General features: G+C 46.0%; 1 protein-coding gene across 1 annotated transcript in view; it reads right to left on the bottom strand.

The window, feature by feature from the left end:
* ACOXL (acyl-CoA oxidase like) overlaps positions 1-17,981 on the bottom strand; it is a 253,991-nt gene that overhangs the window by 190,832 nt on the left and 45,178 nt on the right. Inside the window, exon 9 of the mRNA XM_040224793.1 lies at positions 8,242-8,276. Within this exon, the coding sequence (XP_040080727.1) occupies positions 8,242-8,276 (35 nt within the window). The remainder of the gene's footprint in view (positions 1-8,241; positions 8,277-17,981) is intronic.

The raw sequence follows: 17,981 nt of genomic DNA on the forward strand, positions 1-17,981 counted from the left end.
TTGATTTTTCTTTCTTTGTTGGGTTACCTTGGCACTTTTGTGCCAATCAGTTGATCATTTATGTGTGGGTCTACCTGTAGATGTTACTGTGTTCCATTGACCTATATACCTGTCTTTCACCAATACCACGCTATAACTACTATAGCTTTAGGATAAGTCCTGAAGTTAGGAAGTACAACTTTTCCAGCTCTGTTCCTTTGCAAAATTGCTTTGGCTATTCTAAGTCTTTTGCCTTGATATGTAAATTTTTGAACTGTCACTTTTGGATTAGCTTATCATTACACAAAACATTTATGCTTATGCTTCTATTTATTTATTTTTGGCTGTGCCAGGTCTTAGTGATAGCATGTGGGATTCCTTCCAATTGTGGTGTGCAGGTCCTAGAGCGCATGGGCTATGTAGTTGTGGCCAATGGGCTCAGTAGCCCTGCGGCACGTGGGATCTTAGTTTCCCGACTGGGGACTGAACCCACGTCTTCTGCATTGGAAGGCGGATTCTTAACCAGTGGACCACCAGGGAAGTCCCATTTGTTTATGTTTCTACATTTTCACTGGAGCTGCGCTGATCAAATTGAGTTGGGTGCCTTATCTTCTTGAAAATAAAAGAGTGGTTATCTTTCAGAGACCAACCAGTGCCTCCCAGACCACTCACACAGAATGGCTTTGCCAAATGGCCTTGGCTGTGAGGGCTGGGCTGTGGAGCACCCACATTCTGATCTGGAGGGGCACGTGCTGTGAGGAAGAAGAAGGTAGTCTGCCTGTGCAGCCTGCTGCCTGAGACAGGAAGGAAAAGACACAAAAGGGAAAAGCTCTGAGAAGCAGCCCTGAGACCTACAACAGGAGGCAATATGGCTCCTTGACAAATCGGTGAAGAGGAGATAACACAGAAGGGGCCATTGGAGGGTGCATAGGAGCTCACTGAGGCAGGACAGGAAGAAAGCTAACTCTTCAAAGGAAGCTGCCAGAGCAAGGGGTGAAGGAGGCAGGAAGCTCACGGCGGCAAAGTGGCAGGAAACAGAGGCTGAGGACGAGGTCTGGAATTCCCTGCTAAGGGTCAGGGGATTCCTTATGCTATTCCACATAAGCAAGCCCATGGAAGTTCCTGAGTGGGAAGGGCATTACAGATCTGTATTTGAGAAAGATCTTTTGGGTGGCAGGCAAAAGATTCCCCTAGAGGTCATTTTGTGGAGGTGGCAACAGATACGTGATGAGTACGTTTGACTGGGGAAATGGCCAGGATCCTAGACCAGAAGATCCCTAAAAGACAAAAGCACCAACTGGAGATACCAGACAAGAGATTAAAAGGGGATGGACAATCAAAAACTGAGCAAAAGATCTAAATAGACATTCTCCCAAGAAGACATACAGACGGCCAACAGACACACGGAAAGGTGCTCAATATTGCTAATGATGAGAGAAATGCAAATAAAAACTACAGTGAGGCATCCCCCACACCAGTCAGAATGGCCGTCACCCAAAAGCCTATAGAATATGGATGCTAGAGAGAGTGTGGAGAAAAGGGAACCCCCAACACTGTTGGTGGGAATGCAAATCAGCCCAGCCACTATGTAGAACAGTGTGGAGGTTTCTCAAAAAAAGCTAAAACAGAGTCACCATATGACCTAGCAATCCACTCCTGGGCATATATTTGGAAAAGACGAAATCTACAATTGGAAAAGATACGTGTACCCCAGTGTTCACTGACAATAAACGAGACACAGAAGCAATCTAAGTGTCCACTGACAGCGGAATAGATAAAGAAGATGTGGTATATATATATATACACACACACATTGGGATACTGTGTGTGTTAGTCACTCAGTTGTGTTTGACTCTTTGCAACCCCAGGACTGTAGCCCACCAGGCTCCTTGGTCCATGGGATTCTCCAGGCAAGAATACTGGAGTGGGTTGCCATTCCTTTCTCCAGGATCTTCCTGACCCAGGGATCAAACCCAGGTCTTCTGCATTGCAGGTGGACTCTTTACTGACTAAGCCCTCAGGGAAGCCCAGAAATAGAATATTACTCAACCATTTAAAAAGGAATGAAGCAATGCTATTCGCAGCAACATGGATGGACCCAGAGATAGTCACATTAAGTGAAGTAAGTCAGACAGAGAAGGGCAAATATCACATGATACCACCTATATGCAGAATCTTAAAAGAAGGATACAAATGAACTTATTTACAAAACAGAAACAGACTCCAGACATAGAAAACAAATTTATGGTTACCATAGGGAAAAGGGGGTGATAGAAGGATAAACTATGAGTTTGGGATTAGCAGATACACACTACTATACATAAATAGATAAACAACAAGGAAGGGCTGCATAGCACAGGGAACTATATTCAATATCCTGTAATAACCTAAAATGGAAAAGAATCTGAAAACAAGTGTGTGTGTGTGTATTCTGGTGCACAGTCACTTTGCTGTACACCAGAAACTAACACAACATTGTAAATCGACTATATTTCAATTTTTAAACAGGGTGGGGATGGAAAGGAACATGCATCTACTCCTTACTCCCCTGGACCTTGAAAAGCATCTACCTCTCACCAGGTACATCCACAACCCCCTGCCGAGCTCAGCTGTACAACCCCAGCCCCCAGCATCCTCACACAGAGCATCTAACTCAGACACCCTGTGAATATTCATATGCTGCTCTTCAGGGGGCAATCTTTTGTGCTAAGTTTGTCTCAAGAAGGAAGCTAAAGCGGCAGCTGCAGCTCTGGGACCACACAGAGGGAGCAGGTTTCAGGATGGGGGAAATGTGTGTGTGCCTATTGTGATTTATGTTGATGTGTGGCAGAAACCATCACAGTTCTGTAAAGTAACCGTCCTCCAATTAAAATAAATAAATTAGGTTTCTTAAAAAAGAATGCAACCTTCCAAAAGATGGCATTGCTTTGAGGATTATACCATGGGGGCTGGATAAATTTCTTGGCAACCTTGAGTATAAATCTAGTTGGAGCCTCAGTGTGAAGTCTGAAAAACAGACAAACGGAACAGTCGGCCAGAGAGCCCGAGTGACAGGAACAACTATTCCCTGGAAGGGGAAAAAAGGCCAGAAAGGCATCTCTGTTTATTTTCACAGAATGTGGAGAATAAGCATCTCCATGAGATCAAACCAGCTCCAGATGGGAGTCCGTAGGTGTTTGAAATCCACGTCTGGTGTTGCCTGATGGCCCTGCTTCGGTCCTCTCCTCCCTTCGCATCTCAAGATGACAATTTCATCTGTTCATGGATGCAGGCTGTCCATTCAATAACCATTCTGCTTCATCTACGAACTTCAAACTCTTCTTCTAATCTAAGTCAGAACACAAAAGTACAGATCTCCTTCACTTTCTGCTTGGCCCACTTCCCCCGGGCTCATTCAAAACCAATACCTGAGGCAGTCTCAGAATAACCTATAATCAGGGTCTGGCCTTTTCTGTGAGAGGCCGCGGCCCACCTTAGTCCAGCTCTGAACTGATCAAGCTGTCAACTCGGCCACTTCCCTGGGACTAATCACAATCAAGTCACCCATTCTCCCTGCCATCGCCAGCCCTCAGGGGATCTCAAAGCCTTTTAGGGGGTTGGTACCTTCAACTCTAAGATTAGGCTTAGAGCACAGGCCTGAATGGGGTACTGATTCTATCAAAGAAATTGACAGAAAGAAGTCAGCTGTGAAAATGATCCACCTTTGGTAGTGGTTTAGTATCTAAGTCGTGTTTGCCTCTTTGTGACCCCATGGACTGTAGGTCCGCCAGGCTCCTCCATGCATGGGATTTCCCAGGCCAACATACAGGAGTGTGTTGTCATTTCTTTCTCCAGGGGATCTTCCTGACCCAGGGGTGGAACCCGTGTCTCCTGCACAGCAGGTGTATTCTTTACCACTGAGCCACCAGGGAAGCCCTATGATACACTTTTAGTCTTCATCTAAAAGTCAAAACTCTGTGGCTTTCCATTTAACTAAAACAAGACAAGTGAAAACTTCCCTTCCTTCCTCATTTATTTCTTTATATTGAAGTAGCGGTTGGTTTCCAATGTTGTGTTGGTTTCTGGTATGTATATGTGTGTGTATATACATTCTTCGTCATATCCCTTTCTATTATAGTTTATTACCGGATATTGAATACAGCTTTCCTGTGCTATCAGTAGAAGCTTGTTGTCCATCTATTCTACGCACAGCAGTTTGCCTCCGCTAACCCCAAGCTCCTCGTTTATCCCTCCCTTACCCCCTTATCCCCATGGTAACCTTACAGGTCTGTTCTCTATGTCTGTGAGTCTGCTTCTGTTTTGTAAATGGGTTCATTTGTATCATATTTGAGAGTCCACAACGAAGTGATATCATACAGTATTTGTCTTTGTCTGACTGACTTCACTTCGTATAATCGTCTCTAGATCCAGCCACCCTTCCTCATTTATTTAAAAACGACAAAATATTAAAACAAAACAAAACAGTTCTGCCGGGGGTCACTTTTGCTGCCCTCATACCGTGTCTTCATGAGCCTTTCTCAGAAATATGGTCACGAGAGCCACGTGCAAAACGTCCCTGCGGCTGTGCACGTGACCTTGCCATCGTATCAGAGGAAGAGAGCCAAAGGCAGCGGGTCCCCCGGTTCACCCTGGCCCAGGTTCCTGGCGTCAGGAGGGAGCAGGCGTCCTCAGGTTGCTGCCCTGTGACAGGCAGGAAGAACATCTAAACTCTCTTACAATCTTGTAGAAAAAGAAAAAACAAAACACCCACACAGTGGGGGAACAGTTTCCCCCACTGTGTGGGTGGCGGGGCCCCTGAGCTGTTATCTGCAAAGGGCACTTCTGGGGGTTACCCAGCTGTCACCACTGTGTGGATTCCACCCGAAAAACCTCAAGCCAAACAGTGGGAAATGAACAAGAAGACACAATTTTCCACTCTGTGAAAATGACATGACTTTACACAAATAAACTAAAATGCCATGACAATAAATGAAATGAGTGCCGGATCTGCCATCAAAGGCACGGTCGGTCACAGCTGAGGCTCCTCCTTGGTCGGGACATCTATTCGGTAGGAATATGATGATGTCACTTTCCACCCTCCCAGCTCCCTAGTCCTCTATCCTACACCACATCTCACACACACACACACACACGGACACGCTCACACTCCTCTACCCCACACACAGGTCTAGAGTAACAGGTGTGGCATGAGTTTGAAGCTGAACGATGCCTGGCGCAGAAGTAGGGATGGTTGGGGTGTGCGTGTGTGTATTAGTGCAGAACTGGGGGTAGGGTCGAGGGGTCCTAACTCTGAACACTGTGCATGGTATTAATAACAAGAGAGATTTGAGAGCCGAGGCACCAGTGCAGATGCATGGAAACAAAACCAGCATCCTTTGAGCCTCAAGCCCCTTTCTTACCACACAAGAGCCCCTCTGGCTCCAGGCAGCTCTGCCCCCATGCGTCTGCAGCAGCCTAAGAGGTTCTGCCCGCTCACAGGGTTGTCGGATCTTAGCGGGCCCTTCCCCTCCCACACGCAAATAGCCTCCCAGCCTGTTCCTCTTCATACTGAGGAACGTCCTCCCAAAAGCAGCCTCTGGGGACTCTGCCTCCTCTCTCCCCTCTAGCTCACCTCCATCCACTGAGGTTGTCTGCTAAGATTTCTCTTCCACCTCGCTCAGCCCTGGCTCTCCTGTCGTGTTTGTGTGTGATCAGCCTCCCAGCCGTGTCCAAGTCTTTGGGACCCCAAGGACTGTAGCCTGCCAGGCTCCTCTGTCCAAGGAATTTTTCAGGCAAGAATACTGGAGTGGGTTGTCGTTTCCCACTCCAGGGAGATCTTCTCAACCCAGGGAGGGAACCCATGTCTCCTGCATTGGCAGGTGGCTTCTTTACCAGTGAGCCACATGGGAAGCCCCCATATGGCTCTCCTGTTAGAATTCTGGAAAGAGACCTGGTGATTAGAACCTAAAGTCCCAAACCTTGTTTCCCAAAATATCCCTATCCACACAAGAAAGACCAACGAAAACCTCAATTCTGTCATCTGGGTTCTGGGCAAATGCAACAAGAGAATTGGAAATCATTTTTCAGTAGCAACTATGACCTCTTGAAGTGACCAAGAACTGTACAGACACGAGCTACAACCCCAAGAATATACGTGTACGTATAGCTGGATCACTTTGCTGTACTCTGGAAAGTAACATGATGTTGCCAAACTAGAAAATAAAATAAACATTAAATTGAAAATAGGATAAACTACAAGGATATATTATACAACACAGGGAATACGGCCAATATTTTATAACTATAAATGGAGTGTAAGCTTTAAAAAATATGAATCACTATTTTGTACACCTATAACTTACATAATATTGTACAGCAACTACACTTCAATTGAAAAGATAAAAACAAAAAATGTAAAAAAAATTAAAAGTAATAAGCAGGAAAACAGTAGAGCAGCTCTTCAACAGTCTAAACATAAAATTACCAAAGGACCCACCAATTCCACCCAAAACAATAGAAAGCAAAGTTTCAAAGAGATATTTGTACTCTCGTACAAAAAAATGAATTTATTTGCAAAATAGAAATAAACTCAAACATAGAAAAGAAACTTATGGTTACCAAAGCAGGGGAGGGATAAATTAAGAATGTGGCATTGGTAGATACAAACTACTATACATAAAATAGACAGCCAACAAGGTCCTACTATGTAGCACAAGGAAGTATACTCAGTATCTTGTAATAATCTATAGTGGGAAAGAATCTGAAAAAGAAATATATAACCATATGTATATATAACTGAGTCAATTTGCTGTACACTTGAAACTAACATTGTAAATTAAGCACCCTTCAATAAGTAAATAAATACATAAATAAAATGGCAAAATCTCTCTTAGATATAATTTACACACATTAAAAAAGTGATCAACAAAAGGATAGAAGTTTCAAGTACTCTAAATAAGATAGTGGGATTTTTAAAGAAAGGATTCAACCAGAAACCCCCTCCCTTCATCACCCTCCACCTCCAGAGAACAGAGGTGGGTAACAGAGGCAGGTTGCTGGAGGAGCAGAAGAGACATCACCAGGCAACATGGTGACCTGCAGGCATCTGGGAGGGAAGGCTGGTCCCTTCTGCGCCCACTGGCCCCAGAGACAGGACAGAGGCAATGGGACAAGAGGCAGGTTGTGCAGCCTTAACCTCAAACCCCATGAAGATGTGATAGGGAAGAGCAAATCTGACTCCATATTGGATCTGTTTCTTTAACTTTTGTGTCCTGCTGCTTTTGCTACAAGTTAATCATTAAAAGAATGTTGCTTATAGCCTGAAATATACAGGGTAGCCGTTTTTTAAGGCTCTGACCTTTAAAGGTATAACACTTTTCCATTCCTATAGAGATAAAAGGTGCAGAACAGAGAATAACCATTTGTCTTGGAGGTGTATAGGAACATTGTGCCCTGACCTACATGGACAGCTGCAAGAACAAAGGATTCCAGCATCAAGAGGCTTGTAAAAACCAGCCACCACCACCCTCCAGCCCTGGGCTCCTTTTAGTATTAAAGACTGAATTCTAACCAGGGTAAACGATTCTTTGGGACACCAGTCCGCCATCTTGGCAGTCTGCTGACTTTGAATAAAGTCACTGTTCCATGCCCAACAACTGGTCTCAACTGACTGGCCTGTCATGTAAATAGCAATAGGGATGTGCTTGTTGCCTCTATTAATTCAGCATCTTAATCCATTTTGATGCATGCAAAGGGGAAAGGTTAAAACAAGTATAAGAAAGAAATGTTTTTGATAAACATGATGCAAGCTGAGACAAAGGCAGAAATCACAAAACAAAGCAAAAAGAGGGACTTTGATTCATTATCAGATGGACCCAAGGTAGGAGTCGGCGAGCTCTGCACTGAGGGGCAAGGATTTCATTAACAAGCCCTCACCCGGCTTTCTGGCCTCATCTCTCATCCAGGAACCCCGGTCTCCAGTTCTCACCCTTAGAGTCCACTACCAGAAGTCACCTCTGTATCCCAGCCCTAGCGCCTTACACTTTTGGTTTTGAAAGAAATGACCTATCTACCGCCGCTTTTACATAAAAATCTTACTCCTCCAAATAATGATAAACTCTCACCAATCAGCAACTAGATCAATTTCATCTAATTGCTATGCTACTGACATTGTGGGTAAAGCAGCCAACAAAATTAAGCTCAGAAACATGCAGACTCAAGCAAACCAAAAGCTATAAATCAAGAAGGATACTCTTTAAAAGAAAAAGATGTAACTTTACCTACCTGTGGCTATAGCGAATGGCTATCGTCAGCCCAAGCTGCAATTAAAAAAAGAGAGGAATACATATTAAATAATACCAAGCATACGCTGAATTCACAAAAAAACTAACTTAACATGGCCAATTTTTAAAACATTTCTTAAAACACCCTCCTGCTAATGCTTCATAATAATATGCTTTTGTTGCTGCTGTTTTTGAATAATTTTATTTTTTCTAATCTTGTGTTAACTTTAACTTTCCACAGCACCTTGGCAATGTTGAAAACAAAAATACAAATACAAGCATGTACTCATTTTAAGATAATACACATGAGCACTGGTGACATCATTAGGAGGGGGCAGTTCTGACAAGAACAGACATAAGCAATGAACAAGAGAAACTAAATAACGAGTCCTGACTCCCAAGCGTTTAAGAGCTGTCACTCAAGGGACATAGGAATCAGGCAAAAACCCAAAAATGAAACTCAGTAATGATGTGGATTGCTTCTCAATCAGTGTTTTGTGCCACAAAACTGAAAACAAAACAATTTTATTTTATAGACAGCCCATTGATATCTCACTTGTACTTTTGTTATTTTTAATAACACATTTTAATGATTGATCTTTAGTTTCAACTTAGTTCTTAAAAGAATCATTGTATTTTGAAAGGGTCTTAAGGCTACCATATTCCACCGTGGATTAGACAGAAGGTGTCTCTTATCAGGAAAGACTTCTAGACAGGGCTCTTCCCCCCCCCCACCCCCCGCCCCCCCGCTTTTAAAAAATGTTTTAATGTTTATTTTTTGTTTTCTACGAGGTATAATTGACAAGTGAAAGTGTATCTATGTAAAGTGATGACTTTAAATATATATATATACATTGCAAAATGGTTACTTTACATTATCACTTTAATTAACATATTCATTTCCTCACAGCAACTTTTTCTTTTTTCAGTGAAAACACTTAATATCTGCTCTCTTAGCCACTTTCAACTGTACAATACAGTATTGTTAACTACAGTCACCCCACTGTACATAAGAGGCTCAGAACTTACTCGTCTTAGAACTGCAAGTCTGTCCCCTTTGACCAGCACTTTCCACTCACCCCCACCCTGCAGCCTCTGGCAACCACCATTGTACTGTCTGTTTCCAAGAGCAAAAGAGGGTTCTTTCAGCTCTGAGACAAAGCCACGAAAGGATGGGATGGCAGACTGCAGCTGATTCTGAGGCTCACATTGGGAAAGCATGGCCAAACCTGGGTCCTGGAAGGTTCCCCTGGCTGCCCCCACCCCAGGGGGGTGACCACCTGGGCCAGGGGCTCCCTGGGGACGGGATCGGCACAGACTTCACAGCAAGCCTGTCAGCTCAAGGTCAGCAAGGCAGCTCTGAAGACCGCAAGGAAATTGCACCTGTGATATACACGTGACATCAAGAGAAAGTGCACGATGCCGGGCACAACCACAAGCGGAGACTCCAGGTGACAGGGTGATTTCCTCCCTACTTTGTGCGGGTGCCAGGGAAACCTCTCAAGCACCACTAGGGGTCGAACTGTGGGCTTCAACCAATTCACAGCAAGCGATTTCAACTCTCAGAGCCTCAGTGTTCACAAGTGCAAAATGGGCCACTTAACAATGTCGTCACCGGGTTAACGGAAGGACAAAGCGGCTTTCCTACGTGTTTTTCTCTGGGTGTATGCCCACGCGTGTGCCTACTGACGGACGGGGTGGTGCGTATGCTTGGTGCTCAGTCGTGTCCGACTCTTTGCAACCCCCTGGACTGTAGCCTGCCAGGCTCTTCCATGGGATTTTCCAGGCAAGAATACTGGAGTGGGTTGCCATTTCCTTCTCTAGGGGATCTTCCTGACCCAGGGATCAAACCCTGATTTCCTGTATTGTAGGCAGACTCTTTACCATCTGAGCCACCAGGGATGGATGGGGAAAACTCTGTAAATAAGCAATACCACTATTTATAGGCGATACTCCCTGGGTGAAAATGTCATCACATTTCAAAGTTTAATGTTGAAGATTTTTTTAATTTTTGGAACTTTGTATGTCATCATCGCTTCCCAGGTGGCCCTAGTGGTAAAGAATCTGCCTGCCAATGCCGGAGCCACAGAAGACACAGGTTCCATCCCTGGGTCGGGAAGCTCCCCTGAGAAGGAAATGGCAACCCACTGCAGTGTTCTTGCCTGGAAAATCCCACAGACAGAGAAGCCTGGTGGGCTACAGTCCATGGGATCGCAAAGCGTCAGACAGGACTGAGCAGCTGAGCATTCCCATTCCATCATGTAAAATACACAGTGCTCAGCCCTAATCATGCCTATGGAAGTCTCATTTACCCACTTACGGCTGAATTACTACATGACTAAGAATCCCAATGGCAGTTAAAAACCAAAGCACCAGCTATAATATCATTTCTGGCAAAAGCAAAAAGTCTGCCTAAGTTGGACGTTACATCCCCAAACATATCACTGACAGTTCCCTTGATGTCAGCTGTCACAGAAGTAGGGGTGGGGAGGTGACTTTTGGGGTGCTCTCTTGGGTGCTACAAGATGACAGGAGGGTACCTGGGGAAGTGGGAGGGTGGATGGGGTGGGGAAGAGCCAAGAAGAGGAAGAGTCAGGAGAAATTTTAGGGCTACAAAAGCCCAGTGCTTCTAACCATCTCTGTTTACTGCAGAATCCCCTAGCTACTCTGGGAATAGCTCAGCTCCAGAATCGTTCAGCTAGGTGTTACCACTGATTGCCCTGGAAATATGGAACCAGTGACAGTAAGGCTTCATGTTACCAAAAGCATATCTAAAAGTGAAGACATAACACATTGAGTTCACACACCCCTCACCTGAATGGACTCAATTATCTATCTAACCTCAGCCAGGAGGGCATCTTCTTTGAGATTTTAACAAACAGAAGAGGAAGATGCCTGAGGGACCATCAAGAATTTAAAGAACAAGGAAGAAGGTATTGGGGGAACAAAATAAAAGTAGAAACTGCAGCCCCCAAAAGGTCAGGATGAGCCAGTTACCAACTTCACATGCTGGGTAGCTTCACATTTCCTGGGGTGAAAAAGTTCTGGCTTCCAGTTAGGCTAATGATAAGACAATGTGACTGCCTGAATATTTTGATAAGCTTTGGAGTACTATTTAATTGGTAGCTTTTCCACAGTTAAAAGATAAGCCCTATCTAGAGCAGGGTGAGGAAATAGGACTGGGGAGGGACAAGAATAAAAAAGAAGCCGAAAAAGTTCCTACACTGACAGCTGTGCTGGTTAAAAGGGGCTGGGAGATAAATCCTTCATGGCGGTGAATTTCAATTGACCGTTTTTATTAGTCTTTTCCTGGCTTCTGAATCAAATATGGTTTACAGTCTTTTTTTTATAAATATACTTTTTAAATTTTATTTTATTGAAGTACAGTTGATTTCCAACGTTAAGCTCTGCTGTACAGCAGAGTGATTCAGTTATTACATGAATACATTCTCTTCTTTTTGGCCATGCCACCCAGCATGCAGGATCTTAGTTCCCCAACCAGAGTTCAGACCCTCCACACCCCCTGCATTGGAAACATGGAGTCTTAACCACTGGACTACCAGGAAGGTCCCTACAGTCATTTCAAAGAACACTTTTGTTAAGAAAGAAACTGAGTCTTGGAATCATACAGACCAGCCACAGAATGCCGCAGGTCTTTGAAGATGCGCTCAGGGGCTCCTCTGGCGGCCCAGCAGCAAAGACTCGTGCTCCCGGTGCAGGGGGCCCAGCTCAATCCCTGACCAGGGAACTTGATCCCACAGGCTGCAATGAAGCCCAGCATAACCAAATAAATAAGTATTTTTAAAACGATGCACTAGGAAATAGAATGACTGGAACCTGTATGAAGGTCCCAGAGCTACTGATGGGGGGTGGATGAGAACAGGCCACTGCACAGTCCTTCTGGAAACCTGTGTTAATGCCACATAGAATGCACTGCATCTGATTAGGCAGTCCTGAGAAGGTGCTAGAACAGTGTAGAAAGTTCTGTGGGCCTTGCCATGAAACCCCCATGTGGAGCAGGCAAACAAGGCCAGTGAGCTGTGTAAAGTGAAAGTGAAATTAAACTGTTAGTTGCTCAATCGTGTTGCTCTTTGTGACACCACGGACGATAGCCCGCCAGGCTCCTCCATCCATGGGATTCTCCAGGCAAGAATACTGGAGTGGTAGCCATTCTTTTCTCCAGGGGATCTTTCTGACCCAGGGATCGAACGAGTCTCCTGCATTAGCAAGCAGGTTACTTACCACTGAACCACCTGGGAAGCCTAATATTTGCACACACCAGTACATATGCACACAGACACACATTTCTACAGCTGTGCACACGCCCTCACACATACACACAGACACTCTAGCATCTGGAGAGGCCCCTAGAGCCTCTGAGAAGACAAAGGGAAGCTCAGACAATTGACCCTTTTGTGGCTGATCTCAGCAGGGGCCCTGGGGTTGGAGGGGAGGGAGGCCCCAGGGTCGGCCCCTGACCCAGCCCCGCCTGGGCTGAGGCTCCGGGACACAGAGGTCATTGGAGTTCTGTGCAGCCCCCTGCCCTGGAGAACACCCTCCTCCTCAGGACATACTGTGGGTATTACCAGGGAGCACTTAACAAACCCCCATTCAGAGTACTTCTTTCCTCGTGGTTTAGTCGCTCCATTGTGTCTGACTCTTTGCGACCCCATGGACTATAGTCCACCAGGCTCCTCTGTCCATGGAATTCTCCAGGAAGAACACCGGAGTGGGTTGCCATTTCCTTCTCCAGTACTTCTTTCGAGATTTCCACAATTTGCTAATACCAAAATTCAATCATCTTTCAATGGCCAGGAAAGAGTCATTTAACCTCCCTCCGCCCCCAGATCTCCACCACCAACAAAAACCTTTTTCCTGCTGCTTCAGCCCCCAAAACACTCCTTTTTTGGAGCACCTGAGCCAGGCAGCTGTTTTGTATCAAGTCCAGGGGCTTTCTATACGACCCAGGGAGCTCAGACAACTGGCAGGTCTTCCTGCATTAAAGGGTAATCTGAGAATAATTTGCCATAAAACACCCAGAAGTGCCCCAGCTGTAGCCAGATATGCCCTAGAAAGCACCACTTGCACTGTGCGGACTTAATAAAATAATCATAATTTTAGAACACACATTTTTTTTAATCTATTTTTGGAAACAATTTTAAAGGAAAGAAGTAGCCAGCACCATCTGAGAAGAAGGCCACCAGGAACTTCCCTTACAGGTACACAGACTGTCACCAAGGATCTCTTCTCAGCAGTTCAGTCAGTGCAGAATCTGCCTGCAGCGCAGGAGATCTGGCTCAGTTCCTGGGCTGGGAAGATGCCCTGGAGAAGGCAATGGCAGCCCACTCCAGGACTCTCGCCTGGAGAATCTCATGGACAGAGGAGCCTGGCGGGCTGTAGTCCAGGGGGTCACCCAGAGTTGGCGCAACTGAGCGACTAACACTTTCACTTTCACCTCCTCCCTAATGCACGCCGGCCCGAGGGATCCTGTGTTGCTAGGACTCCACTGGGCTCCATGTTCAAAGTGTGCTCTCACACACAGGCTGCCAGGGCAGGTGAGAAGGGAAGAGTCCAGTAAGCGCAAGCCTCCAAGTCACCCTGCTGGTGAGTGCTGCTCCTTCCTGGGTGAATCCAGAACCTTCTAGACTAGGGGCAGGCTGTGATCAGGAGTCAAGTCCCTTCACAAGGCCCACCACCAACCAGCCACAGATTGTACAACAGCGCTCCCTGCTCCTCAAAAATGAAGCTGGACACCAAGGGTTTTATTATGAAAACTCCTACGTCTGAGACTGATTTGACTATTTTTCAAATACTACGGGAGCCAAACAAAACATGTCAGTGGAATTTGGCCAGGGGGCCACTGATCCGCAACCTTGCTTTCCAGCTTTCCGTGCTGCCAAGCCTCTCCTCGGGTTTTCCAAGCTTCCAATCTGAATTCACAAGTTTGTGACCAACTTGGAAAAAGCCTTCCCACTACACGTGACTCTTCCCTCCCTTTCCTATACTTCAGGGGTGATTTTCCTGTAGTTTATTTTTTAATTTCAAGAGTCCAAAATTTATAATGTCAGAAAATAAACTCAAGAGAAAAGGCTGTTGTTTATTTTCCTCCTGTATTTTTTTTTAATGATTCCCTCCGCCTTTCCTGGGAAAGGTGGTAGGAGAACATGAAGAGAAGACCAAGGGCCACACCACAGACAGAATCCCACAAAAACAGAGCCACGGTGCACAAGCACCGTGGACGGGGAGCAGGGAGGGAGAGACCCACCAAAAGCATTCCGCTGGGCTGGGGGCTTCCCTGGTGGCTCAGATGGCGAAGAATCTGCCTGCAGTGCAGACGGCCCAGGTTCGATCTCTGGGTCGGGACGATCCTGTGGAGAAGGGAATGACCACCCACTCCAGTGTTCTTGCCTGCAGAATTTCATGGACAGAGGAGCCTGGTGGGCTACAGGCCACGGGGTCGCATAAGAGTCAGACACGACTGAGCAACTAACACTTCCACCCTTTTCCTGGCTCTCCTTCCAGCACTATTCTCCCCTCCTAATGGCCAGGCCCCCAGGAAGCACCATCCACGGCTAGTCTTTCCTGCAGGCATCACCTCCAGACTTCCTGCTCCTCCATTCCTGACTCTGAAACCCCGCCACACATGCCACAACCCACCAGTCCTTGGCTGTGGACGTCCATCTAGGGCTCTCTTAGTCACTCACTACTTCCTCTGAAAAATTAACTACTGTACGTCAACTGATGCTCATGGTCAGTCACAGTGAGCTTTGGGGTCCAGTACCTGGCCTTTTCTTGCCTGTTTCCTCATTATAAAATCGTGCCTGACTCTTTGTGACCCTGTGGACTGTAGCCCACCAGGCTCCTCTGTCCATGGGATTCTCCAGGCAAGAACACTAGAAGGGGGTTGCCATGCCCTGCATCACTGACCCAGGGATCGAACATGCGTCTCCTGCACTGGCAGGCGGGTTCTTTACCTGTAGTGCCACCTGGGACACCCCTGAAACGGGAATAATGTTACCTATTTCATGGGGTTGTTTCAGCAGATTAACGTAGATCTCAGAGAAGAGGAGCGGCAGTGCCAGCATCTCCTGCAAACTCATGACGAATGCAAATTCTCAGGCCTTGGCCCAGACACACCCACTGAACCGGAAACTGCTGGGGGGGTGGGGTCAAGGTTAGGAAACACTAAATGAGGTGATGTGTGGAAAGAACTTAGCAACAGGATTGGCACACATGAATTCTTAGTAACTATGACAATAGTGATGATGATGATACACCTCATAGGAAAAGAAACTGCTCTTGTCTTATGTCCTCTTAATATCATGTTAATGTTCTACACTCAACTTCAGTGATTACAGTCACCAGCTGGCAGCCTTGGGGTGATGTTTGGGGAGATGAGAACTCCTGGTGCTCACAGGTGATCACCCGCTCGGCAGGGAGAGGTGTCCTTAGCCTGCTGAGATCCACTCTGTGTTGTCCACAAACAAGTTCAGGGCTGGCTTCATGGAGGCCCACGGCAAGGCTGCATAGGCTGAAGCCCCACTCCTCCCCGAACTGTGCCTCTCTCGATCATTCCCATCAAAAGACGGGGAGGCATCAAGAGAGGGGGAGGAAGAAAAACGACATCACACTTTCCATTATTAAGTTTATTTCATGATGTTAGCCCTCCCTTGTCCTTTTAAATTAACAAACAACAACAACAAAAAAAACTAAAAAAGCTAAAGTCCCACTCAAGTTTTAAAAAAGGGTGTCTATATATATATATACGCACACATATATATAACTTAAGGCTCCTTCCAGCTTTGTCAGAAACCTAGTAATTCAGATCTGAAACTTTCAAAACCTGATGTAAAAGACAACTTGCTAAATCAATGGAAATTCACATTGAACCAACATCAAAACGTAGGCGTTGATTGTTTTAACCAACCTAAGAAGACAAGTTGTTTTTAAGCCGCTAAGCCCCACAAGAGTGAAAAGGTAAGACGGGTGGGTGATACTGCTGTTCCGCCCTGCAGTCCCCACAAACCTGAGCCAGGCAGCATCTTTTTGGACTGAAAGTTACACAGCTCTGCTTGGAAAGCTTGGGGATGAGTTTTCACAAGGACGTGCTTTGTCCACCAGTTCGCACAAATTAAAAACATCTGTGAGTCTTGAGTTGCTGCCTGCCATCTCCCTCACCAGTAACAGCACCTGGGCCCCTTCTGCCAGGCATCTTCCAGGGACTGAGCCCCATGAGTCATGGGTCGGGGAACCTGCCCCCGCCCCCAACCTTGGTGCCACCCTCTGCAGCCCCTCCCCAGGAGACAGGGGAACGGACTCTCGTGGCCTCAGTGTTGAGGACACCAGGAGGCCAGCTGTCACCCTTGTCATTGTCAACAAGTGGGCGTAATCTATCTACCTATGTCACTGCTTACTCATCTTTTTGTGGCTGGGACCTAGAGCCGGACAAACAGGGCTACCAAACCACTTCACGAACCACTTAATCCACTCCAGGGAGTTCTTCTGACACTTGTACCTTGTCAGTGACCCTACTTTTGTTTTTAAGGTTTTAGGTTTCCAACAAAATAATTGATGATTTTGGCTTCTTAGCTTCTCTTGATATGAATGGTTGGCTATTCGATAATATGAAGAAACCACACTCTCTTTTCCTAGAAACCGTAACTTGCACGTAAAAGAAATCAGCTTGACGATGGATGTGCATTCTGTGTGCAGCTTACATCACGGAACGCCTAACCCAGAAAATTGTGGAACTTTGGGTGGCAAACACTACTTAAGTGAAAGCTTGGTTATGAAGTCAGAGTCGGCGGGGGCAGGAGGAACAGACAGAAGAGAAAGAAATGTAGGAGGACTGAAGGGGAACAGGTGGCACCCTCGTGTGCATCAATAACAAGTTGTTAGGGCATTTTGAGGTGGATTTTGGCCTGTTAAATACAAGAAAATGAAAGGCCGTTCAGAGCCTGTCACTGCAGCTCCGAGACTCCAAAACAGCTCATGGACCCACTCTGACTCCCAGATCCTCACCAGACCCAAAAGTAAAACTTCCAGGAAAGGAAATTCCTTTTTAATGTAAGACACAAAGGTACTTTTAAGGAACCTGTTTCAAAGAAAGAAAACCACTTTTCTTCCTTCCAGCTTTTACCTTCTTTCTCCTCTAATCAAATTCTTACCCTCCCCCCCCAAAAAAATTCACGGAACAGACAAAAAGCCCTCCACCCAGGCATATGGGATACAAGCGAATGTGAAGCCCTCCGTGAAGTATGACAGGAACTGTCAAGAGAAGTGCAGTAGGGGACTTCCCTGAGGGTCCAGTGGTTAAGACTCCACGCTTTCAATGCAGGGGGCACGGATTCATCTTTGGCCAGGGAACCAAGATCCCATGTGCCTCGTGGTGTGGCCAAAAGATAACATTTTTAAAAAAAAAAAAGTATAGTAGATCCACTCTAGAAAAAGAGACACTATATTTTTAAAAAGGAAATTCTGAATTATGCCATAATTGTAGATTCACACGCAGGGATCCAAAATTATATAAAGAAATAATAGAGGAAGCCCCATGTACCCTTCGCCCAGTTGCCTCCAATCTTCGCACAGTATCCGTGAGCACCGTAACATCGATCAGCCTCCAGTCTTCGCGCGGCGTCCGTGAGCACCGTGACATCGATCAGCCTCCGGTCTTCGCGCAGCGTCTGTGAGCACCGTGACATCGATCAGCCTCCGGTCTTCGCGCGGCGTCCGTGAGCACAG

The sequence above is a fragment of the Oryx dammah genome, unplaced genomic scaffold, assembly GCF_014754425.2.
Source record: "Oryx dammah isolate SB20612 unplaced genomic scaffold, SCBI_Odam_1.1 HiC_scaffold_25, whole genome shotgun sequence".
NCBI lineage: Eukaryota > Metazoa > Chordata > Mammalia > Artiodactyla > Bovidae > Oryx > Oryx dammah.